The following is a 26,991-nucleotide window of genomic DNA, read 5'->3' as shown; positions in this document are numbered from 1 at the left end:
TCCAAAAACGACCATAGGAATGATCGCGGGTTAGTCAAATACCATACCCATGGATTTCTCTATAAAACGATGATGATTTTGGGGGATTAAGATTGAACAAAGGCGCAGCTGGGCAACTTCGCCTGCAAGCTTAACTTCGCCTGCAAGCTAAGTTCGCCAAGCCATAACTTCGCCTGCAAGCTTAACTTCGCTTGCAAGCAAGTTCGCCTAACTGATTAACTTCGCCTGATGATAAGTTCGCCCATGATAACTTCGCCCAAAGCTAAGTTCGCTTAAGGTCTAACTTCGCCTGAGTTAAGTTCGCTGAATGCTTAACTTCGCTTAATGTTAAGTTCGCTTAACACTAAGTTTGCTTACAGTAAGTTCGCTTAATGTTAAGTTCACTTAACACTAAGTTCGCTTACAGTAAGTTCGCTTAATGTTAAGTTCGCTTAATGATAAGTTCGCTGGAGTTAGCAAATTAGAAAGTAAATTAAAAACCTAATGAAAAATGTGTTAAGACAGTTAATGGAAATAAAATTTTTCCAAGCTGACCTGGCAGCTCGACCCCAGCCAGGGGCTCTGCCCCTTAGACCCTGCTAGGGGTTGCCGCCCCTAGACCCCGCTGCCAGGGGCGCTGCCCCCGGACCCCCGTTCGTTGTGGGTAGTAGCTAAGACTAGAAAGATGATATGAGTAGTGATAGTTAATTGATACATGTAAATGTTATACAGTTAGCCGTGCACAACTGAAGAAAGGGATTACGATTAACGGTGAACGTAACCGCATTCAGGTGAGTTTCTAGCCCAATTTATGTGTTATGTTTTCGGGGCTGTGTGCAAACTCAATATGTTTGTTAATACGCTTATCCTAAGAGATAAGTGTATGCCTTATGTGAATAATGTGAAAGGTATGAATGATTGCTTGATGGTACGTGAACGATCTTCGGATATTGCACGTACTGTCAGGTTGTAACGCTATGTATAAGGTAAGTATGATATGTATGCTTATGTGTATGAACGTGATAAAGTTAATAAAAGAAGGAAGTGATGGTTGTATGGTTACGAAAAGGGTACCGAGCCCTAATAATACTCGAGGTATGATGTATGGTTGTATGGTAACGAAGAGGGAATCGAACCCTACTAATATTCGAGAACTAGGGAACCGAGCCCTAATAATACTCGAGGAAAGAGGATACCGAGCCCTAATATCGAGGAAAGAGGGTACCGAGCCCTAATAATACTCGAGGAAGGAGGGTACCGAGCCCTAATAATACTCGAGGAATGTAGGGCGTAATGCTCTTTATAACGTAAGATACAAAAGAAAGTATGAAAGTAAGAAAGTATGAAAGTATGAAAATATGAAAGTATGAATGAAGGAATATAAGTTTATGTGTATTGTATAATGTATGATTAACTAGAACTCACTCAGCGTAGCTGACTTTTAGTATGCACGCAGGTGAGTAGGATGAGCCAGCTCGCTTGAGGAGACACGTGGCACCGAAGAAGAGGCTGGCATCGGAAGACAAAAGACGTTTAAGTTTAATGTTTTATTTATTTTGAAAAGACAAGATGGTGTTTTAAGACAAGATGTGTTTTATTATGAAATGTTTTCTGAAAGCTTTTATATTCCGCGAATGTTTTAATTAACTCTGATATTTAGAACTGCGTTTATGAGTAAATCCAACACGAAAGTAGGGCTACCGGTAACGGGGCCTTACAAGATACTCCTGTGTAGATCCGGCTGGGAACCTACAATTGGTATCAGAGCATTTTTCTCGTGATTGTGTGGTTCGGGATTATCACACGGGTGTTAAGATCGTTCCGTTTGACTATTCGCGGAACGAGTTTACGTTGAAATACCTCGTTTTTGTGTCTTGCCAATCTCCCCTCATCAAATACATCTTCAATTCACCCTCGCGTCCCTCGCAAACAACCTAATTAAACCAGCAGAACTCGAGTGTTCTTCAGGCGAACTTGCCGTCACAAAACGTAGGGTTTAAGCAAAGATATAGTTTTGGGTGAAGTTGTTGCTAGCGAACTTAAGAAGCAGGCAAAGTTGTCTGGCTAGCGAAGTTCTTTAGCGAACTTAAGAAGCCAGCCAAGTTATATCAACTTCGCTATTTGTGCACTATTCACAGAAGTTTATACATTAGGGTTGAGTCTTGTTTCTTTCAACTATGACTTCGATAAACATCACTGAACTGGTAAAGATGGAGGTTGAAGCCGGTTCAGTAACTAAAGCTCCAAAATTACTGAAAGGTACTGATTTCGTTGCATGGAAAGATTGGTTTGAACAGTATGTGAAGTATCAAGACGCGAAGATGTGGGTTTGCATTCAAGACGGGTACATTCCTCCAACGTCCATGTTTGAGGGTCGTGAACAGATTAAGAAGTACAGTAAGATGGAAGAGGACGAAAAGAAAATGTATGAGGCAGAGAGTAAAGCTCATGCAGCTATAACAATGGCTCTTCCACAAGAGATTCTTCATACCTTCAAGAAATACAAAACTTCTAGAGAGCTATGGGAAGCACTAGAAAATAGATATGAAGGTAATGTGGGGATACGTACTTCCAAGACAATGCTGCTAAAAACCCAATTCTCTGTATTCAAGTATTTGAAAAATGAATCACTTGATGATATCATCACACGATATTATCATTTGATGACTGAACTAAATAAGTACTCCATTGAATACAAGGAAGAAGAGGTAGTAGAGAAACTTCTTGATGCTCTCCCACCGAAATGGGAAATGTACACTGTTCTGATGAGAGAAGATAAAGATTTTGACAAGATTTATTTGGAGACAGTGGTCAATAAGTTACGAAATTTTGAACCTAACATGGTTCGAAAGGAGACACCAACTGATCAGGTTCGGGATCCGGGAATGTATGGTGCGAAAGTCACTCCAAGCTCAAGTTCAAAATTAGAATCCACTGCCTACTACTCTAAGGGGGAATCAAACTCCACTCCAGATGGTCATGTGATTCTCAATATGGATGGTGACGTATGTTTCGTAGTAGGAGGGAGTAATTCCTCAAAGCCTCAAACTACAACTGGAAATTTCTCATCCAATGCTCCAAGCAATAACTACTCACAGATGCCTATGAGTGTGAAATCTGCTGAACAACAGTTTGCCCTCTATGAATCCTTCATTGCATCTTATGAGAATTATATCAAAGGTAAAATAGTCGACCCTGCAACTTTGGATGAAGACTATGATCAGATTGATGTTGATGATTTGGAAGAGATGGATCTGCAGTGGCAGATGGCTATGATAGTAAGAAGGGTAAAGAGATTCATGAAGAAAACGGGAAGAAAGTTCGTTGGAGAAAGACCAGGGTTTGATAAATCAAAGGTTCGCTGTTATAACTGTCAACAAAATGGTCACTTTGCTAAGGAATGTACAAATGAGAGAGTCGAACGAAGTCAGAACAGGCCTGCACAACAGAATGGGGGTGGTAGTGAAAATAGGGCTATGGTATCTCAACAGAATGCTGGATACAACTGGAATATACAAGTTGACGAAGTGTTCGAACAGGCTAATTTGTTAAACATCGAAACTGGAGGAAGTGAGAGAGAGAGACGGGAGAAGATCAGGCATACATGGCAGAAGTGAACGATCAGCTATCTGAGGTAAGTTCTGAACTTCATTGTGAACAATGTGAAAATCTGTCTGAACAATTAAAAACATTAACTGATCAGTTTGTTAGTTTGGATACTCAATTTAAAAATCTGAAAGAAGAACATCACTATTCTAAAACTAAAGAAAATAGTTACTCAGTAAAAATAAAAGCTAGTGAAAAGGATATCAGAAGTCTTAAAGCCAGTCTAGCTGAAAAAATACAGGTAATTGATCTTAGTTATGAAGTGTTAGAAGAAAAGACCAAACTAATTGCTGAAAAAGATAAACAGATAGCTGATTACCAGGTAAAAGTGGTGGAACTAAACAGAAAAATTGAACAATTTAGAAATTCTTCGGCAATGCTAGATCACATCATAAGTGTTCAACGTTCCCCGGTTAACAAAGGGTGAATTGGATTTTCTGAAGTTCCACCACCGTACAACAATAACTATACTTATGATCCTAGTGATCAGCAATATGCGAATGTTGAGATTAGTCAGACAGTTCCAATCAAAGTATCTACTAAAGAAACTGAAGTTAATAAGAGCGAAACGAGTAAGCCAAGTTCTAATGTTACGAGTTCTGTCTCATCAAATTCGGACAAGTCGTCTGAATTGGGTGAGATAAAAAAAGAGGTTGTGTTACTAAAACGAGGGGAGGACTATAAGTTTGATGAAAAGAAATCTTCTCTAAATCCGTTCGTCCCACCATACGTGAGACAAACGGATAGTAACGCTACCTCAACATCTGCAACAACTTCTGAGACGAAAGTTCAACAAAAACAGAAGAACAGAAGTTGTTTTAGATGCAACAGGATAGGACATCTTGTTGCTGATTGTCCTCTGAAACAGAGAAAATTTAGAGGTATGAGGCCTCCGAAAACTAAGAATAAAACGAATACTAATTATGATGTTGGTAAAAATGTGAACACACCAAATTTCAGTCATTGGACTAATCCAAGATTTCTAACAAATCAGGCTCGTTTTTTCCCAGTAAACTACAAAACCAACAATTATAATTCAGTTAATTCACGAAGGTTTGGATGGCCTCATAGCCAGTCTTCTAGAAGTTTTCCGTTCAGAACTTACAGAAACTATCCTCAAACTGACTTTGGGCAATCAAGGTACTGGATGCCGGATAACAAATTTACTCAACCCAAGACCAGAAGGTCTTGGGTCCCCAGATTTTAATCTATCTCTTTTATTGTGCAGGAACAGTCAAACATGGCTGTAAACAATATGTGGGTTGTAGACAGTGGCTGTTCCCGGCACATGACTGGTAACAAGAAATTGTTACGTGATTGGAAATCTGTTCAAGGAGGAAGGGTTAGTTTCGCTGGAGAGGGTGGAGGAAGAATTAATGGTATTGGAACTGTGACGAATGGAAGAATAAAGTTAGAGAATGTGAATTTTGTGGAAGAGTTGAAGCATAACTTGTTGAGTGTAACTCAGATTTGTGACAAAGAATACACGGTGCATTTTACTAAAGATGAAGCACTCGTTCTTTATCATGGTTTCAAGATACCAGAGGCCTGGGTTGTGATGAAAGCTCCAAGAGAAAAGAACACGTATGTAATGGATATGAGGTCAACTGAGATGACAACAGAAGAGTCATGTCTTCTGTCAAAGGCAACTGAGTCTGAGTCAGAGTTGTGGAATCGAAGAATGGGTCATATATATCTTCGCAAGATGAATTACATTGTCAGACTACTTGCTAGAAAATGGGTTTGAAAGAGGAAAGATTGATAGTATGCTGTTTGTCAGGAGAAAAGGGGGAGAGTTTCTTCTCGTTCAGGTTTATGTGGACGACATTATTTTTGCTGCATCAAAGTCACTATGTGTCAGGAATTTGAAGCGGTCATGAAGAAGAGGTTTGAGATGACCGCCATGGGCGAATTAACTTTCTTTTTGGGATTGCAGGTAGATCAGAAGAAATATGGCATGTTTATTCATCAAACGAAATATGTCCATGATGTGCTCAAACGCTTCAAGATGGATGATAGTACCCCATTTGACACTCCAATCTACGTCAACCACAAACTGGGTGTTGATTCCGACAGTGATGAAGATGTGGATCCCACTCAATATCGAGCAATCATAGGTTCCTTAATGTATCTAACCGCATCTAGACCTGACATTATGTTTGCAGTTTGTCTTTGTGCTCGTTTTCAGGCAAGCCCGAAGGAATCTCACATGAAGGGAGTGAAGAGAATCTTGTAGTATATCAAAGGCAAGCATAAGTTGGGATTATGGTACACGAAAGGGGGAGAACTGGATTTGGTAGCTTACACAGATTCTTACTATGGAGGTTGCAATCAGAACAGGAAGTCAACAACCGGTGGATGCCAGTTTCTCGGAGGAAGATTGGTGTCGTGGCATTGCAAGAAGCAGACCTCAGTAACCATTTCCACCTGCGAAGCAGAGTACATGGCAGCATCAAACTGCTGCTCCCAGGTTTTATGGATACAACAGCAATTGCGCGATTATGGTATGAAATTCACTCAAACTCCTATTTGCATTGATAACACTGCTGCAATCTCAGTAACTAACAATCCCGTTAAATACAATAAAACTAAACATATTGACATTCGTCATCATTTTATATGGGATTGTGCTGAGAAGAAATTAATTGTGCTTGAAAATGTTGATTCTTTGGATAATTTTGCCGATCTTTTTACTAAAGCGTTTGACCGATCCCGTTTTCAAAATCTTGTTGAGCTTAATGGGATGATCAATCCCGAGTAACCTTGTTTTCAGTAAAAAAAAAAAACCATCACTATCGCTTAAAATTATGTCTTCGGATATATTTGGTCCTTACTTCTACTTGTAGATTATGAGGATAGCCATTAACCAGATGACTGAAAGTGACCGGGGCGGTTTATGATGGGTTTTTATTCTTTCGCTGAAAAATAGTCGTTCATACTTAGTTAGAAGGACACATACTCGTATGTGGTCGGTCCAGCTGATCCATTGGATCTTCAGGATAGCCGTTTACCTGAAGACTTTGACTTGATCGGGGCGATAGAATTTAATTTTTTTTGGGAAATATATAATTTTTCAAGTCGATAACTTCGTAAGAAGGTTCAATACGATGTTTAAAAGAAAATTGATCCAACCTTGGAAAGTGATAGAAAAACTGATTTTGTGTGCTAAACTTGTGAAGTTATTAGGCCTAAAAGACTCTAGAACAGTCATTGTGTGTTATGGTAGCTTTCTATGGTGCGTAAAAGTAGAAGTGATACAAACTAAATCTCCTCGATTTAATGTGGAAAATCATTTTGAGTTGTGCATGTCTCCATATACATCTTTCCGAATGATAGGCAGAAAAGTGATTACCCAGTCATACACGAGCCCGTGAGTGTTCTGATTCTCGCGAAAATAGTGTTAAGTACCTGCAGTGATCCAGATTCGGGACTTGCAGTTGAATTCAATTATGAAGTTGTATAAAGGTGTTTATTAAAAAAAACTATGGATATTATTGTTAAGCCTTTTGAAGCTTATTTTATTACACATATCTACAAAGAGGCAAGATGAATCGGTCAAAGTATGAGAAAGAACGGGAAAAAGACTCCGAAGATAGACGCGTTCTCATTGCTTAATCAGACACTACGGGTTGAAGTCAACTCGGGGTGACTTGGGGAAAGCCAAATACGCCTTGAGAATAGATAGGAGGCATCACAATCTCTCATGTGATGTCCATCTAAATTTTGAGCTTAATTGAACCTAATCCGTATCACAGAAGCGATGAAAACCATACTAAGTTTTATACCTGCTTACAACCTGTTTCTTTATGTCATAATACCGCTGAACATGGATCTATGTGACAGCCACTTAATTAGTATGATTCATGTTCGGATCTTTTCTAAAACATGCAGGTTCTCGTCAAGACTGAAATTTGATCCCGTTTATTTTATTTCTTCAAATTTTCGTTATCTATTTCGTTTTATGGTTTAAAACTTGGTTACTTGGTTCTTTGATCGTCACGTTTAAATCTTTTACATAAAATTTTAAAAGCAAGTTGCCCTTTGATCAACTTTATAAGAATCTGTTTGTAAGTTATTACGGGAAAAGATAACTAAATGGCGAAGTTAACTTGTAAGCTTCATAGGCGAAGTTGACCACAAGGTTGACTATAGGCGATGTTAATTTTGGGCGAAGTTAACACAACTTCGCCCCTGGGGTTCCTTTAAACTTTATATGGGGTTTCGGAGGTCAAACTTGTCAAATTTTCTTCAAATACTAACCCTCGGCGAACTTATACACTTGAATCGAACCTCATTCTAATCTGTTTCGTGTCCGTGATTAAGGTTTGTAGGATCCAAGTGACCCGTAATTTGTTATATATGGTGATAATCGGTGTCATGATGATTCGCTTTGTGTTCTCGCTTGCTGCAATCCATTAAACAATTGTTTAACAATTCGTTTTTACAGTGTTTAGTAACAAATTTTGGTTATCTGGTGAATCTTGCGTATGTTGCTCCACCGGGTGATGAATTTCTTGATCCGGCACCGCAACAAGGAAATGTTCCTCAACAACCTCCTGTGGTACAACCACCACCCGTGGTACAGCAAGCACAGCCTACTGATCCTGTTGCCGCTCCGGAAGAACAGGTAGACCTTGAAGTTGCCTTTGGAGGGCAAGGCTTCTTTGACATGGAACAAATTCATCCAGCTGCTGAAGTTCAAGCCTCAGTAGCTGAGGCGTCAGATGTAAATGTTTCCATGGTCACTGCATCTGTGGCGGATTCGGAGAGAACTAACTCTGACTCCTCTACTGATGATCTCGTTGAAGCCCAACAGATTCTTGCCAGACAAGAAAGAATGCATGGCAAGAGAAAGAAAGATTCAGATGACAGCGAATCTGATTATGAGGAGGATTTATATCGGATGGTACGGAGATCAAAGAAGGCAAGGGCTGGTGAAAGCTCAAGAGTTGGTGAAAGCTCACGAGTGGTTCGGTTTTCTCCACCCTCTTTATCCGGTATGACTATGGTTCCTGCTTCTACAACTGTCACAGTGCCGATTACCATAACCGTTTCCTTGGTAACCACGTCGTCATCTTTTGGTACTCCTCCAACCACATTTCAGTTTACTGCTCCGGAGATAGTATCCTTGCCACCTCCTACTCTTACTCCATCGGAGGTTGTTTCGAGATTTGTTGACTCGACGTTGGTTGCTACTGCGGGGTTGCCTATTTCGATACCACCCGCGGTCACTATTCAGTCTACATCGGATATACCAGCTAGTTTGGGAATTCCTCCACCGTATGCTCAAGATATTTCTCACATGCGTTTTGATTTTGATGCTACTTTATCGGATTCTGAAAGGATAGCGGCTCTTGAACGGGTAGTTGCTGAACAGTCAAGAATCAATCTCATCCAAACTCAAGCTATCCAGAGACTTGTGGCAGAGAATCAGTTACAGTCGTCCCTCTTTGTTGAACATGGTAAACTATTTGATGCTCTTAAAAAGTTCTAGGCATCTCAGGGGGAGACGAGCTGCAAGGGTGATGAGTTAAGAACCAAGAAGAGGCAAGACAGAGATGATGATCCCAATGCATCGAAAGGTGCAGGTGGTGAGTTGCCAAGAACTGAACAAGCTCTTGGGACTTCCACATCTCAGGGGGAGTCTGCTGGTACATTAGGTGGAACAGGTGGTGAAAATGTGGTGGTTGTTGATGATGAGGAAGTGCTGGAGCAGGATGATGAGTCAACTGATGATGTGTTAACGGCTGATGAGATTGGAAAGATTGGGGAACATATAGATATCGATAGTGATTTAGAAGAAGGGGAGATCGTTGATGATGGTGTAGAGCACGATATTCCAAATGTTGATAAAGTGAACTTGAGTCAGGATGCAAATATGTCAGATGAGTCCGAGTGGGAAGAACAGCCGAGATGGAAAGAAGGCTGTGCTCAGTGGTTCTTCAAGAAAAGAAGCCAGTTGTTCCAATAATGTTTAAGAAGAGTTACAACATCAAGGGGCACGCTGAGTCGAAGAAAGGTATCATTTGCTGGCTATATGATGAACAGTTAAAGTTGTTTGTGATTAAGCGTTATGATGGGATTCAGTACTTTAAGAAGGCATTGACATCACTGAACACCTTGCCTGAGTGTGAGGTGAAAGATTTGGCTCGTTTGAGATTGATTAATAGGAGTGATGATGATATTGCAAGAATAATTGGAAAGATAGTATGGAAGGAAGCTATTAAGGAGAAAAAGTTTGAACTTCTAAAGCCTCAGAAAGGAAGGTTGGTTTAAGATAAGGATCGGGGAATGCGGGATGATGGCAAGCCCTGGATGGTAATGAAGTATAAGCCAATTCGTTGCTTGGAAGAGGTTCCGATGAAGATGATGCCCAAGAATGTGTTAAAAGATCTCAAGTGGTGGTACGTTGATTGTCAGACAGCTGAAGCTGTTATGGAAGATGAGGATGAACAGGAGATTCTCAGAGTGTATGATCCCATGCACTTGGTTAATTTGTCTCAAGCTGATTTGCAGGTACTAAACGATAAGAAGATATTCTACATTCCTGCGTGGAAGGATGAAGCCATGTAGTACCAGAGGGTGGTCTCTGTCTGTGTAAGGCAGGGCGTCCATGCTTGAAGACGAGTGGTATGAAAGTTTTGGGATTACAAGACATGAGAATGAAGATGGAGATATGAAGCTACTGCCAAGGGGGAGTCTGTTGGTGCATGATGTCAGTAGTTCAGTATCTCGTGTTTTGTCTGTGTCTGTAATTGTTTAGTTTGTTTGTTACGTGTCGAATACTGTTGATTATGTAAGTTCGCTAGTATGTATATGCGAAATTAGGGAGTAGCGAAGTTATGACAACTTCGCCTAGCATGTTAGGCGAAGTTGTCGAGGTATATATAAACCTCAACTTCGGGTTGTTGGTTTAAGTTTTTCAGGAAACGAGTTGTTTCGTTATCTTGGGTATCACGTGTTGGCGATTAGCAATATATCAAGTTTACAGTATTATCTAGTGGGTTTGTTTTACCGATTTAACGTATTGCTTATCTTACACTCGTATCGTATTACGTGGGGATTCCACACCCTCGTGTTACGAGATACTCCTGTGTAGATCCGGCTGGGAACCTACAAATAGGGTAAAGTTAAAATACAAAGGACAACAAAAATGAGAAAGGTGAGAAGAAATCCAGTTCATTGATCTTAGATTTGAATGGTTGAGATTAATTTAATAAATAAAAATTGATGGAAAGCGCATGGAGGTAATAACACACCTTTGTTGACTTTCTCTTTCCACATGCAAGGCACATGTCAATTCCCCAATCATTTTAAAATGTCTATAAATTTTTCATACGACATTATTTTTTTTAAAAAAAATCACCATAATAATAAGCGTTTTTTATCTTTAATATGAGTATCATATTGTTATATAAAAATAAAAAAATAATGGGTTTTTTTTAATTGTGTTTTTTTGTTGTTCATTGTGTCTTTTAGTTGAGTATTCATATGAATTGTATTACAGATTTTAATCATTATATTTTCAATTGGTACTCATATTAAAGACAAAAATTAAAACAAAGATTGCGTCATTGTGTCGTTTTGTTCGTCATTAACTTTTAGTCATTGTGTAATACGTTCATTGTCTTTTATTCGGATTGACATATAACAAATTCATTTAACTTGAGAAAAATAGTATTGCGTTCATTGTATATTGCGTTCAAGTCATTGTGTAATATGTTGTTTCCATTGTGTTTTACATTTCAAGTCATTGTGTTATATATATTCATCATTGTGTCTTACATTTTAGGTCATTGTGTTATACGTATTCACCATTGTGTGTTACGTTTTAGGTCATTGTGTTATGCGTATTCACCATTGTGTTTTACGTTTTAAGTTATTGTGTAACATGTATTAATCATTGTGTTTTATGTATTAGATAATTTGTTATTATTTTATCATTATTTTTACATATTATTATTACATAACGGTGTTATTAGTATTTAAAAAAACACAATGATGAGTTGAAAGACACAATGACGAAAAAACACTATGACGAAAAAAGATGCAATGGTAAGCGAAAAGACACAATGGTGTGCGAAAAGACACAATGACGAAAAAAGACACAATGGTGTGCGAAAAGACACAATGATAAGCGAAAAAGCACAATGGTGTGCGAAAAGACACAATGACGTGATTTTTTTTAAATTTTATATAACAAAAATCATACTCATATTAAAGATAAAAAACGCTTGTTATTATGATGATTTTTTTTTTAAAAAAATATCATACGAAAAAGTTTTAAACGTTCTAAAATGATGGGGTATTAACATGCGCCTTGCATGTGGAGAGAGAAAATGTGTACAATTATCTCTATACCCTTTTTCTTTTTGTCCCCACTTGACACATGCCAATCATTTATGGCTTTTCACACTTCTCATTTTTATTACACTTTGTAGAATAACTTGACCCTCATTAAATAACCCTAAGTATATTATTAACTTTTTTATAATAAATAAAATTAAAAGTCCAATAATATATAAAAATATTAAATCGAATAATGTAAAACAATTCTGGTAATATCAGGGATAAAACTCGCTTATTATATATGAGTTTACTATAACTTTTTTTGAAAAAAATAAAAAATAAATAAATAAAAAATCCTAACACTATGCATTTCTTCAACTCTTAAAAGGAAAAAAAAAGCAATGACACATGATAAGAAAACATATATTTTCAACATTAGAAAGCGAGGGTGAGAATGTCTAAATTACCCCTTTTCTTTATCTAGCTGAAGTTGGTAGAAGATGACAAATTTCCACATCCGTTGGAAACCAACGCCACCGTCACCGCGGAAACCTCATCCCGTTCCGTTCAATAACCGATGAAAGTGAAACAAGCAGAGATTGTGAACAACATCATCCGTGGGTCAGGATACATTACATTAATAATGAAGAAGAAGAAGAAGCTGCTGCAGGAACTGATACTGTTTCTCTTTATAAAGATATATCACTACTATTCTCAAGTAAGATTTTGTTCAATCTTAATAATGTATTATTATATTTTGTGTAGAGAAACATTTCTTATTGCTACTTTTTTTTTTAATTCATTGGTCATTTGTAGTTAGTTAGGCAAAAGCACATGGTGTTAGTCTGATAACTTATTAAATATCCTAAATTGGATTGTTACAGTTAGTTAGTTAGTGGGTTTGGGTGACCTGTCCGAACCGGTCCAAGTTAAAACGGGTTCTGACGAAAATGGACTCGGCCTGAATTGAGTTGTTGTACAATAAAAGTGTATTAATTCTGATTTCAATGGATGGTGCTAACTCATTTGGATTCATTTTAAGCTAGCCAGTTCTATATCGGTGACCCGTTTGACCCATTTTTTAATTTAAGAAGACTCAAATTGACCTATTGTTTACTTTGAGTAGACTCAATCTGACCCATTGTTTACTTTGAGTGGACTCAAATTGACCCCCTTTTTCGAATAAAGTAGAATCAAATGGATCATATTCAAGTTGATCCATTGAATGATTTGAGTAGACCCGAATTGACCTGGTGTCTAATTTGAGTTGACCCAAATGAACCCATGTACATATTTTTATTTCCCAAATCAACCCAATATTGAGGGATGGATCATGATTGCCAACTTTATTAGTTAGGCATAAATTCATAGTCTTAACTTGATTACAGATTCTAATTAAGATAATATTATTATGCTTATATTTATTTAGGCATATATACATAGTGTTAGGCTGATTAAGGATACCCTAAATAAAATAACATAATCATGTTTGTTTATATCACATTGCAGGTAGTGTGATCTATGCAAGATATTCAAACTCAAGCCCTGAAAATTCAAAACTCAAAAGAGAGAACAGTAGAGATGGCAACCGCTGTGGCAGTGTCGGTGGCAACAGTGGTGGGTGTGTTGGCGGAGGAGGTTGTGTATTTACTAACACAGATGCTTTTATTTTGTAGATGCAATTTTATGAATTTTTGGAGAAACATTCGGTGCTTGAAATGCAAAACCGAGGGGCCGAAGAGGGTTGGAACAAATGATGTTGAAATGAAGAAAGGAGACTGGAACTGCCCACCGTAAGAAATTTACACACAATTTGTAAAATATATGCAAATAGTTGCATAGTTTTTAACCTATGAACTTTGATATTATTTGTTTAGGTGTCAATTTATGAATTTTGCTAGCAACACAAAGTGTTTTCGTTACCGAGAGAAACGCCCCAAGAGGCAGGGAGAGTGGGAGTGCCCCTCGTAAGTCCCTGTTTTTTTACGCGTTTTAATCGTTTTATATATTTTAATTGCTTAAATAGGAAGAATGTGTCAAAATGCTACCGGTTACCATAACCGGAGCCAGCAAGTTTTGACACGACACAACATGAAGTTAAAAGGGTTAAAACGTGTCAGGTCATTCATGATATTCAACTTGTTATATTTAATCGTGTTAAATGTGTCGTTTAAGGTATTTATTAGACATGTTTGTGTTAGTGTTTAAGTAAATTATACGTGTAATTAAGCATGACGTGTTTGGTCTAATGTATTTTTTATTTAATTTGGGAAAGGTGTGATTTCTTCAACTATGCCGGAAATGTTGTGTGCCGGAAGTGCAATTGTGAAAGGCCAAAAGATGCAGAAGCTAAATATCAAGAACAGATATGGAGGAAACCGTAAGTTTACTTGACTACAAAAAAATGTTTAACGGGTCGAATGCAACAGGGCCGGCCAATACGTAATGTTAAAAGTAACTATAACAGCAATTTTTGTGGAGAGTGTATAATTGTAAAAGATTAACTGTGTTTTTCTTATTAATTAGTTAATTAATTTCGGTCTCCTCTATCTTTGTTGCTCATAACAAGTTTTATGCACTTGTGTTGATCAGATAAGCATAATCAATCTATGCACGTGCAGAGGCGGACCTATGTGTTTGGTAGGGGGGTGGGCGCCCATCTTAAGATTTTTTTAGTGTTATTTGTATGTGAAAATCCTGATCGCCCCCCTTAAAATTAGTGTTAAGTTCCGATGCCTCCCCCCCCCCCAAGAAAATAATTCACGGGTCCGTCACTGTGCACGTGTGTAGATGTTCATAATACGAACACATAAATATATGCATTTCATTTCAAGTATAAGTATATATACATAATAACATTGGTAGAATTTTTGATAAATGCATAAATAAACAAATTATTTTTATTGGTTCTTGCAGCTCTTATTATAATTGTAATTCTGTAAATACCCTCCCATATATGTGTCATGTGGCACAAGGTTGTAGACGTTGGTAGAGTGACTTGGGTGTTTCGTTACAAAAATATGGTTGCTACCAAAACTCGAGGGGTTAGACTTAGTCCCGATATCAGCGCATGGTTGGGGTGTTCTTTGTGTCCTCAAACTCGACTTGAAACTAATGATCATCAATATTAACTTGTTAGAAGTCGCAATGGATGTGTATGTTTATATCAAGGGTCAGGGGTGGCCCCGTCCCCTCCATTTTTTGGCTCAGTAATGTAAGTTTAATCATTTTCGGGTAGTAATTGTTATACGTAGTGTTATTTTACCTGTTTTCGGCCGAAAGTTGAGCCCAACCCCTTCGTTTATGAAAACTTTCGTACGTATATTCGTCTGGCCCCCTCTGTGTTTTCGTCCAAGCTTCGTCACTGGGGCCACAAGTAGCGTCATCTCCACCCATTCCCACCATCCGCCATAAGAAAATGGTGGGTGCACCCAATTTTAATATATATCATTTTCCAACACGACAGGTCAGATGATTCTGACCCAAACCAAATTGATGGGTTTCTAAAACAGCTGGTTTTGACCTGTTACTTAGCATGACCTGACCGTTTTACCAGCTTACTAAAAATAATATGAGTGTGATTCAATAGACTAGACTCAAGATATATATCATTGGGAATAATAAATTAATAATTTATGGAGAAAACGAAAGGTAGCCCAAGGTAGACGAAGCAATATTATTGTGGATACAATTTATGCCTTAATCATCCATCCACATTCCACAACGACTTGTGAAGTCTTCCATGGGCCATAAGGTCCCCTCCATCTTCACAATAATTATTACTTCACGCAGTTTGTTCATCATACCAACTCATATTTCGACTCATTTTTTCTAATAAGTTGACGTTCAATGATGGGAAATCAGCGGGTTTCGGGGCTTCATCTCGTTTTCTTAAGCATGTTTCTAGTTGCAACCGAATATACGTGTCTCGGTGCTCAAAATACAACAAGAAGCTGCCATGAACGAGAGAGACAAGCACTGCTCGAGTTCAAACATAGCGTTGACGTAAGTTCGGAATGCTCTCATCATGGGTTGGCACTGATTGTTGCTTGTGGAAAGGTGTCCGTTGTGATGGTGCCAACGGAAATGTTGCCCGCCTCCATCTCATGGGAAATCGTGGGAATTTTACGGAGTACTACAAAGAAGATTACTAGTTAGTAGGTGAACACATATTTATCCGAGTTGAGGCATCTGCAACATCTGGATTTGAGTGGGAATGATTTTCAAGGAAGTGAGATTCCAGAATTCATTGGATCCTTCAAGCAGTTAAGTTACCTCAATCTTTCTGATGCAGGCTTTAGTGGTATTATTCCCCATCACATCGGAAATCTTTCCAATTTGAAGGTTCTTGATCTTGGTTCACAATATTACTTTCTACAAGGGCTCATTGCGAATGATGTGGCATGGGTTTCTAGCCTCTCCTTACTCGATCATCTTGACTTGAGTGAAGTGGATCTTTCTAAAGCAAAAAATGCTGATATGGTATTGTACATGATGCCCTCATTAACGTATTTATGTTTGAGCGGTTGTAGACTTTCTAATGTTGATCTTGGTCTCCTACTTAATTCAAGCAAAATACTTCCCAACATCCAACATCTTGATCTTGGCTTTAACAAGTTTGAAGGTCAACTCCCACACTTTTTGCAGAACATGACATCCTTAACATTCCTTGATCTTTCGTCGTATAATCTTAGTTTGGCCTGGAACTCTCTACAATTGTTAAACACAATCCCTTATTTATCAGAATTGCATTTGTCAGAGTGTGGCCTTCACAATACCCACTTTTCACCGACTTATTTTAATTTCAGTGCCCATCCTAACATACAATATCTTGATCTTAGTGGGAATTCAATTGGAGGTAGATTTCCATCTGAACTTACAAACATGACTTCCTTAAGAGTCCTTGTCCTTTCAGGAAACAGTTTGAACTCGTCAATTCCATATGAATTAAGGAATATGGCTTCCCTAAGAGTCCTTGACCTTAGCGTAAACAATCTGAATTCATTAATTCCAGTCATACCTAACCTTCTAAAGCTTGATGTTTCTTATAATAAATTTGATAAACTGGAGCTTGTCGGAATCTGGAGACAGTGTCATCTTGAAGAATTACTTTTATCAAGTAATTATTTTAGAGGAGAAATGATAGGTCCATCACCAAACATGTCTGAGTGTTCCCAATACGCTTTAGAGATGTTGTATCTAAATGATCATCAACTAAACGGCTCAATTCCAGAATTTCTTGGAAGATTAACTAATTTAAGAGTCATACATCTCATGTTCAACAGTTTCACAGGTTCAATCCCTAAAAATTTGGGGAGATTAAGATCATTAGAAGTGTTAGATCTATCATATAACGCTTTAAGCGGTTCTATCCCAGAATCATTTGGAAGATTAACAGGCTTAACCAGTTTGAATCTACAATCAAACCGGTTAACAGGTGCAATCCCAACATCCATAGGAAGACTGGATTCATTACAAAAACTCTATGTGGCTTCAAACTTGTTAACAGGTCCAATCCTAGTTTCACTTGGGCAACTTACCAAACTCGTTGATTTAGATCTCTCTGAAAATAATTTGGATGGGGTGGTTTTTGAAGCCCATTTTGCTAACCTCTCGATGTTGAAGTACTTGAAACACCTGATAATTATAAGTTGATCTTTAATATCTCACATGAGTGGAGCCCTCCTTTCCAGTTAACAAGGGTTAACCTTAGATCTTGCAAGATTGCAAATGGATTTCCAAAATGGTTGCAAACTCAAAGGAAGCTTAAGGCGTTGGGGTTGTCTAATGCTAGCCTACATGGACTTCTACCAACATTCTTCCGGAAGATGCCCAAGCTTTATGAATTAGATCTCTCTTACAATAAATTTAGTGGATCTTTGATAAATCTTCCGTTTAGCAAATATACTGAGATTTTGCTTTTACAAGACAACCTTTTTAGTGGGTCACTTCCAAGGTCACTACGCAGAAGTACACACTTGGCAGATATTGATGTTTCTAGAAATCAGTTATCTGGAAATATTCCGGACTGTGTAGGGAATCTACAACGCTTGAATACGCTTGTAGTTAGTTCAAATAGGTTGTCTGGAGTCCTTCCAAGTTATTTAGGAAATATGTCTTCTTTAATGGAATGGTTAATACTGAATGACAATAATTTCAATGGTGAACTTCCACGAGATTTGGAAAATTTTAGATTCTTAGTAGTTTTGGATTTCGGCAACAACGACTTTTCTGGAAACATACCAAAATGGATTGGAGAAAATCTTACATATTTGAGGATTCTCAGGTTGCATAAAAACAACTTCACAGGAGGTATTCCTCAATCTTTGTGCAAATTTTCACATCTTCATATTTTAGACATCGCATACAACAACTTAATAGGATCCATACCACCTTGTTTTGAAGAGTTGAGCGCCATGACTGAGGGAAGACAAGTAGATTTTCATATCGAAAGTAATAGTTATACGATTATGAGTCAGATCATCAATATGAATCAAGTCATGAAAGGAATGGATCTTAAATATACACATACGACAGATTTAGTCTTTAACATGGACCTTTCAAGCAATAATCTTACCGGAGAAATCCCTCCTGAGATAACTGCACTTGTTTTGTTGATGGGTCTCAATTTGTCTCATAATCACCTGAGTGGGAGTATTCCAGACGGCATTGGAAACATGAAGGCGTTAAATTCTCTCGATTTCTCAGACAACCAATTAACTGGGATGATCCCTCCAAGCATGGCAGCTTTGAACTTTTTGAGCTCTTTGAATTTGTCACTCAACAACCTGTCAGGAAGAATTCCAACCGGAAATCAATTGCAAACACTTACCGACCCATCAATATATGCTGGTAACAGGGATCTATGCGGTGCCCCTCTACTAAATAACTGCTCCAATCATGAAACCCCACCAACTACAAAAAGCAAAAACAAACCAAATAATGTTTGGTTTTACTTGGATATAACGGGTGGATTTGCAACAGGTTTTTGGGGTGTTATTGGAGTCCTGTCATTCAAGAAGCAGTGGAGACAGAAGCTGTTTATGATTGCAGAGGTAGCAATGGATAAGGTATTCGTGATGGTTGCGGTGAGAGTTTCCAAGATGAAAAGGGGCAGAGAAGCCAAATAAATTCTTATAAATTGTAATGTTGTATGAAAAATATTATTTTGCTTTTGAATACTTCTGTTGTACTATATGTTTGTTATCATGGGTGTGTTTTATATAAACAGAAATATTGCAATACATGAGATAGAATACATGCAGGTGACAAAAGAAGTTGACCGAAGATCAGAAATGCATATCATAAAAATCATGTGAAGAAAACAGGTTTGCTTTTTGTTTGAATACCATTCGGTTCATAGTTTCGGCCTCAGCCATTATTAATTTGAATTCGATTTTGCAGTGTAGTTGTGAAAAGAAATAAATTAAAAGAGCAACAACAGCAATAATGATGACCGAAAAGCAAACTGAAAAGAGGTATGTAACAACTGTTGTTCAGAGAACCAATCTCTGACTCTTTCTCATTCTTTAGTCCCCTGCAAAGTGAATACATAATACAAGGATAACCTTTTGTGGGTCTTGAAACTTCTAATTCACAGTAACTTTACTGAAGAACCACAAAAACTGATACTGGTAATATTCTTAGAATTATTGTTTTATTCTTCAAAGTTCAAAGAATGATGAGCCCTTCATTGTTCATCTATAAATTATAACCATCCATAGTCAATCCTTTCCAAGCCCATCAGTTTAATGTAGCTCAGTATTAACAGCCAAGAATAACTTATAACTTAGCCCAGTTAGAAACTGCAGCCCAGAAAGTTAAAACTATACATTACTACACTTTCATAAGTTTTCTTTGTCATTAACTCAGAATCAAAGTTTTCACTTATCATTTACAATTTTTTGTAAATTAGTTTTTTATTACGAAGACACAAATTATTTGTCAAAGAGCTTGTGTCACGTACGTTTATAGAGAAACATTTACATAGAATTAAATAATAAAAACAAACACCAAAATCACCCGAATAAATAAACCATATATAACATTCATTTTGGGGATAGGGACTAGTTTGTTTTCATGAAAAAAGTAGAACATCTTTAGTATACACATCGATATACCTAGACTACAAGCCTTTGGGTATTTACTCAATTTAACTAGCTATAATTAATACCTAATATGCTAAAAATCAAACCTGTTTACTATGCTACTTTACTTCATGGTTCATACAAAACTTTCAGTATTGAAATAAGCAGATGTGCAATTAGCAGACTAAAATATATTATTTTACAATCAAATATTAAATGACACTTTACTCAAATCCTAAAGTAACACAACTCAAGTTGATGTTTCTTTCTCACAACGAATTCAATTCATTTAAATTTGATAACTAAAACCAAAAGAAAAAAAAACTCACCTAAGCATTTCATCGATCACATGGTGAGCATCATAATTCTTAATAATATTAATATTATTAGCTTAACCACATTAATTTCAAAATAAGTATTCACATAAACATAATCATCAATCTCCTTATTCTGCAAATCCGCTTCAGCTTGATTTAATAACCAAATTCAAATGAAACCCCAGCAGCCACTGCCAGAGCGAACACATCCCAATATCCATAGACGAACACACTCCTCGGGATCATAATCCGTCGGAGCATGGACCGCAATCGAGCTTCTCATCCAGGCGTTCTTGCCCATCACAACTGTTGAGTGGGATTGCAATCCTTGGCGTATGGCCTGCGTTTGGCTTAAGTTGGTTGTGTGGATTTGGTGGTTTAATCCTCAAGCCCGTAATTATGTAGTGGCAAAGCAGGGGGTGTTATGTGACATATAGCAATGACACTTTATGCAAAAAGTTATAGTAATGCTATAAAACTTTGCAATCATTACTCAATTATTATTTTTAAAATTCCTTTTCTATTTTTATATTAACGATAAAAGAAAAATATTTCATTAAATAATAAAAATACGTTAGATTAGGTTTACTTAGCTACTTTACTTCATACACAATTTTCTTTCTGGGCTAAAATAAGCAAATGTCCAATTAGCAGACAAAAAATAGGTTAATTTAAATAAGATATTCTTTAACAATCAAATTATATTGCATTCAATACACGTAGTGTATCATTCCAATTCTTAAAAAAATATTAAACTATTGATTGCTTGGTTGATGAAAGTAAAAGCTAAGAATAGACAATAGGTTGCACTCCTAATAATGTCCGGCCCAAGGGTCCAAGACACAGAAGGAAAATCCCCACAGAGATAAAAGTGCCAACAATAATATGACGAGCATTAAATGTTAAAGTTCTCAATAGTAAACGTATCTCGGTCTTTATCCGTCATGAACAAGAGAATGATTCACAAAAGATCATGACGAATAACACTTAGGCCTCTCAACAAGAGACATTCAATTCAATTCTTTCTCATGTGCCTATCTCTGTCGCATTCAATACTCATTCTTTAAAACCCCAACTCCAACTTCGGAAGGATACCTCTGAGTTCTCAATGCAATGAGATTTTGATAGCTAACGATATCCCAATTCAGATTTCCCTTATTCACACACGTAGATTTGGTAGCTACGATACTTTTGGAACCTAAGTCTCAAGCTTCCACAGGTAACAATTCATAAACACAATAACGCATTAAGATTATGAATAATGAAGAAATCTAATAAAAAACCAAATAACTGAATTGTAATTTTGTTAGTAAAAACATTGCCTGACTGCGTTGATTTAAAATAAATATTCGGCAGTCTTCTTATTCTGAGAATCCGATTCAACCTTCATATTTTAAAATGAAGGGTTTGGATCAAATACAAATGAAATTAACGTGCTAAACGTGAGAATCAAGTAGAGTAATTATATATACAAGTAGAGTAATTATGTAATTACATCATAGAGTAATTATGTAATTGCATTATTGCAAACACGATGACCGGTATAGAGGAAAATGATGCAATAAAGATTGGTACCCATTTCATCTTCTTGTCGTATATCACAAAGAAACTAGCACTGAAAGTAACCATGATTGCAGCTACCAAGATGAAAAGTGTCAGAACACCTATATATCATTAATTTTCTGGGTAATGAATACAAGAAATCACGTTGATCGTGAGGAGATGTGATGATAGACAAGAACACTAAGAGTGAGGTCGAGGAAGAGAACAAAGAAATGGCGTTTGCAATAAGAAAAACCAAAAAGGTGCAATCATGAATGAAAACGGGAATACCATCCTCTTGGTGGTAGCCTCCTGGAACCGTAAAAGCAACATCAAATGCAATGGTGACGATAAGGGTGGCAACGACCATACAGTCTCTCATCCATTTTAGTCCCCTGGAAAGAAGTTCTTTGTTTTCTTTGGAGAATAATGTGAAAATATATCCAACACCGACTATGAAGACGACTAATTCATAAGACTCGAGGGTGGTACGGTTTGGGGTGGTTTTGGTGGAGATCATAAAAGATATAAAGGTCAAGGACTGAATTGAAATTTTTTGGTTAATTAGATAATTTTGTGTTTAAATTTTGAATTAGTTCAGTTTGTGTTTGAGCAGGAGTCCTCTGCCTTCCTGGCAAGTTTACTTTTTTAGTATAAATATGCTTTAGTTTTCTTTCATTAGTATTGTAATCTCTTTATTCAATTAATAAAAGAGTCGAACTAGTCAAGTTCAGAACGTGCGTATCGGTGTGTTCGTGATATCCAGGTTAACAACTGGTATCAGAGCAATCGAACGATTCTTGGGGCCAAGAGCAGTGCTCGATCGAAGAATTGAAGAACCGATCAGAGCCGTGATCAGAAGCAGCGAATTCTGATCAGAAGACAACCAAGAAGAAGAACCGAAGAACAACATCATGGCTGATTTGCAAACTGTTGGAGGGATCAGGAAGCTAAATCAGACCAACTACAAGATGTGGTCAACATGTATTAAGTCATACCTTCAAGGGCAAGACTTATGGCAAGTCACTAATGGAACCGACACCCGGGTACCGACAGCCGACATCAATGGATCGATTGGGAAGTGGCATGTGAAAGCGGGTCGTGCCATGTTTGTGATGAAGACCACGGTTGAAGAAGACATTCTTGATCATATACAAGAAAGCGAGTATCCTAAGCAAGCATGGGATACTCTTGCAGCACTGTTCTCAAAGAAGAACGATGCACGTCTCCAACTTCTTGAAGGAGAAGTGATGTCAACACCTCAAGGAGATCTACCGATATCCCAATACTTCCGAAAGATTAAAAATCTGTGCCGGGAGATAGGTGAACTTGACGCCGAATCGAAAATCACCGAGGGACGTATGAAACGAATAATTATACACGGTTTTCGACCGGAGTATAGGAGTTTCGTGGCTGCCATACAAGGTTGGGCGAATCAGCCTAACCTGACCGAGTTCGAGAATTTGTTGGCCGGGCAGGAGGCTTTGGCTAAGCAACTAGCGGGAACATCAATCAAGAATGACACCGAGGATTTGTATGTCGAAAAGTCAAAGGAAAAACCCCGACAGAATCAGTTTAATCGAAACAGTAATACCTGGAGTAAAAATAAATATAAACGAGGTAACTGGGAAAAGAAAAAGACCCACGAGAAGGAGAAGTCGGAAGATAAACAACTGAATAAAGGGTTCAAAAAGTTCCCGTATCCGTGTCACAATTGCAACCGAAAAGGGCATATGGCGAAGGATTGTCGAGCACCCAAACAAGATGAAGGAAATAGTGCTGAAACCGAGGAGAGGGCTTGGGATGCCGAGGCACATGTTGTCCATGAAGAGGAAGATGTACAAGCACTAACAGTTACCATAGAAGCAAAGGAAAATAGATTGGGTGACTGGATTATAGGCTCGGGCTGCTCAAATCACCTAACTGGAGACAAAGCAAAGCTGTTGAGTACAAGGGAGTATAATGGAAGCCGAGTCGTGGTGCTAGCCGATAATTCTAAACACAAAATTTCGAGCATAGGAAACGTCATGTTTCCTACTGATGGAAGAGAAGACGGGATGACTCTCGAAAGCGTTTATCATGTTCCCGGGATGAAGAAAAATCTCATGTCGGTTTCCCAAATAACCGAGACGGGAAAATACGTTCTCTTCGGACCGAATGATGTTAAGGTATTCGACAAGTTCGAAACAAAGTCGGTCCCAATTTTACAAGGAAGAAGGAAGGAAACCCTCTATGTGTTGTCAGCCGAAGCCGCATATGTTCACAAAACCCGTAACCAGAGTAGTGCCGATCTATGGCGTCTCCGTCTTGGCCATGTTGCATATGACAAACTTGATTTAATGGCAAAGAAAGGAATAGTAAAAGGTATGCCTAATTTGGAACTATATAATAATGTTGTTTGTGCAGGCTGTCAATTTGGAAAAGCCCATGAACAAGAGTTTGAAAGATCAAAGCAAAAGACTACCGGCCCTCTCAAGTTAGTACACACTGATGTTTTCGGACTGGTAAAACAAAAGTCTCTAGGAGGAAAGGTGTTCATGATCACTTTTATCGATGACTACTCTCGGTATGTGCGGGTGGCGTTTATGAAGACCAAAGACGAAGCCTTAACTAAATTTAAAGAATTTAAACAAGAAGCCGAAAGAGTTACCGAGTCAAAAATAAAGATGTTGCGGTCCAATAACGGGGGTGAATACACCTCGTACGAGTTCAATAAGTACCTCATGGATTGTAATATAGGTCGCTCAAATACCCCACAACAGAATGACGTGTCGGAACGTAAAAACCGACACTTGGCTGAAGTGTGTGGAAGTATGTCTCATGACAAAAACGTACCGGGCCGGTTTTGGGCTGAGTCAATGGCAACAACATCATATATAATTAACCGACTACCGCAACAAGGGCTGGATTATGTGACGTCGTATGAGCTACTGTTTAAAACTAAACCGAGTGTAAGTTATTTCAAAGTTTTCGGGTGTGTGTGTTATGTCTTCATACCGAGTCATTTAAGACATAAGCTCGAAAAGAAAGCTGTACGGTGTATTTTTGTGGGTTATGACTCGCAACGAAAGGGTTGGAAGTGTTAAGACCCGAACACCGGTAGATGTTATGTTTCACGGCACGTAGTGTTTGATGAAAGATCCTCCTGGTGTTCTGCAAACAAGGATCGCCTTCCGGATTATGATAATATAAAGGAAGAACTTGAAGCTAGCAAGGTCAAATTAAATATGTTTGAACATACTGAAGATGACACAGTCGAACTAGATCCGGTAATCGAGCCCGGAGCTGAAACCGAATCTGAACAGCAGCCTCTAGAAACCCGAAAATCTGGTCGAGTGCGGAAACCTAATCCCAGGTATGCATACGCTGCAATAATTGAAGAGAAAATTGTAGAACCGACTAGTTTTTCTGAAGCGAACAGTAAACCTAATGGGTTGCAACCATGAAGCAAGAAATTAATGCTTTACGAGCTAACGAAACGTGGGATTTAGTACAGAAGCCAGATGGCGTAAAGCCCGTTTCGTGTAAATGGGTTTAAAAACTTAAGCGAAGGCAGACGGAAGCATTGACCGTTTTAAGGCCTGTTTAGTAGCTCGCGGATTCTCTCAGGAATATGGGCTGGACTATGATGAAACGTTTAGTCCCGTAGCAAAGTTGTCAACCGTTCGTGTGATCTTGGCTATAGCTGCACGTAAAGGTTGGAAACTAAACCAAATGGATGTAAATAACGCCTTTCTTTATGGCGATTTGGGTCACACAATATATATGGATCAGCCAACTGGGTTCGAGGAGAAAGCAAATCTCGGTTACGTTTGTAAGTTGAAGAAAGCGCTATACGGGTTAAAGCAGTCCCCACGCGCTTGGTATGGGAAAATAGGAGAATTCTTGGAATATAACGGGTACACGAGCACGCCATCCGATGCGAGTTTATTTGTGAAAAAGAATGGGAAGCAAACTGCTATAGTTTTAATCTATGTAGACGACGTTATTATAACTGTAGATTGGAATGAAGTTGAACAAATTAAGTCGAATATGAGTGTTCGATTTAAAATCAAAGACCTTGGCAGATTGAGCCATTTCTTAGGCCTAGAAGTTGAATACAGAGACAGTGGGCTATTATTACATCAAAAGAAATATGCAACCGAGTTGTTATTTCGGTTCGAGATGACGGACTCGAAACCTGCATGTACACCCATAGATACCAACATGAAACTATATGTTGATGAAGGAGCCAAGTTGGAAGATGCAACAGAATATCGCCGACTTGTAGGGAGTTTGATTTACCTAACTTTAATGAGGCCCGATTTTTCATTCTCGGTAGGAGTGTTAAGTCGTTTTATGCAAGAACCAAGAAAGCCGCATATGTATGCAGCAAGACGTGTTCTACGGTATGTAAAGAATACGTTTGATTATGGAATAGAGTTTAAGAGGGAGGCAAGAATCGAGCTCAAAGGTTTCTGTGATGCCGATTACGCCGGCCATCTAAATGAAAGGCGATCGACTACCGGGTACGTATTTTTTATCGGTGATAGCCTGATATCGTGGTATAGTAAGAGACAACCGACCATGTCTCTATCAACCACCGAAGCTGAGTACCGAGCTGCTGCGGTTGCAGCTCAAGAACTTGTATGGTTGAAGCGATTGTTGGGCGACATGAATCAGAAAGTTGAGTATAAGGTTAAGCTAATGTGTGATAATATTTCAGCAATTAAGTTAGCCGAAAATCCTACATTACATGCGCGAACAAAGCATATTGAAGTGCATTACCATTTTATCCGAGAAAAGGTTTTGAATGGCGAGATAGATCTAAAGTATATTGACACAAAGTTACAAGTTGCGGATGTCTTAACCAAAGGTTTGTCTAAACAAGAGTTGGTGCAATTTCAGTCCAGTTAGAATATGTAAGGCCCGGTTTTGGTTGTTGAGTCTTTCGTATTTGTAATTAGTTTATTAACGATTTTAGATCATTTACGTTTATATGTATTGGGCCCGAGGCCTTTGTATTTGGAGCCCATTGGGAATTATCAATGAAGAGTGTGTGATAATACACACACTATATAAAGTGTGTGTATAGAATACACAACCTAGCCCTTTCACAAAACATATTATCTAAGTAACATACAAACTCTCAAAACTCTCTCTAACCCCTAACCCTACTCTCACTTTCGGCC

The 26,991-nt window shown here is 38.1% G+C and overlaps 1 protein-coding gene and 1 pseudogene across 3 annotated transcripts in view; both read left to right on the top strand.

Moving 5' to 3' along the window:
- Positions 1–26,991, top strand: part of LOC143562828 (zinc finger protein VAR3, chloroplastic-like) — a 145,707-nt gene that overhangs the window by 37,477 nt on the left and 81,239 nt on the right. Inside the window, exons 5-7 of one of the 2 annotated variants that reach the window (XM_077050523.1) lie at positions 13,551–13,667; positions 13,752–13,841; positions 14,150–14,412. The exons of the other annotated variant lie outside the window; for it this stretch is intronic. Of the exons in view, the coding sequence (XP_076906638.1) occupies positions 13,551–13,667; positions 13,752–13,841; positions 14,150–14,258 (316 nt within the window). The 3' untranslated portion in view covers positions 14,259–14,412. Of the gene's footprint in view, positions 1–13,550; positions 13,668–13,751; positions 13,842–14,149; positions 14,413–26,991 lie in introns of those variants that run through there. 2 annotated transcript variants of the gene reach the window in all.
- On the top strand, positions 15,374–19,354 carry LOC143562827 (receptor-like protein EIX2; annotated as a pseudogene). Its single transcript, XR_013140560.1, has 2 exons — positions 15,374–17,311; positions 17,384–19,354. The product of XR_013140560.1 is annotated as a receptor-like protein EIX2 (transcript).

This window comes from Bidens hawaiensis, unplaced genomic scaffold, assembly GCF_021521415.1.
Source record: "Bidens hawaiensis isolate Kalapana, Puna unplaced genomic scaffold, B.hawaiensis_p1.1 tig00021177_1, whole genome shotgun sequence".
In the NCBI taxonomy this organism is placed as follows: domain Eukaryota; kingdom Viridiplantae; phylum Streptophyta; class Magnoliopsida; order Asterales; family Asteraceae; genus Bidens; species Bidens hawaiensis.
This window is presented reverse-complemented; position numbering and strand designations above follow the sequence as displayed.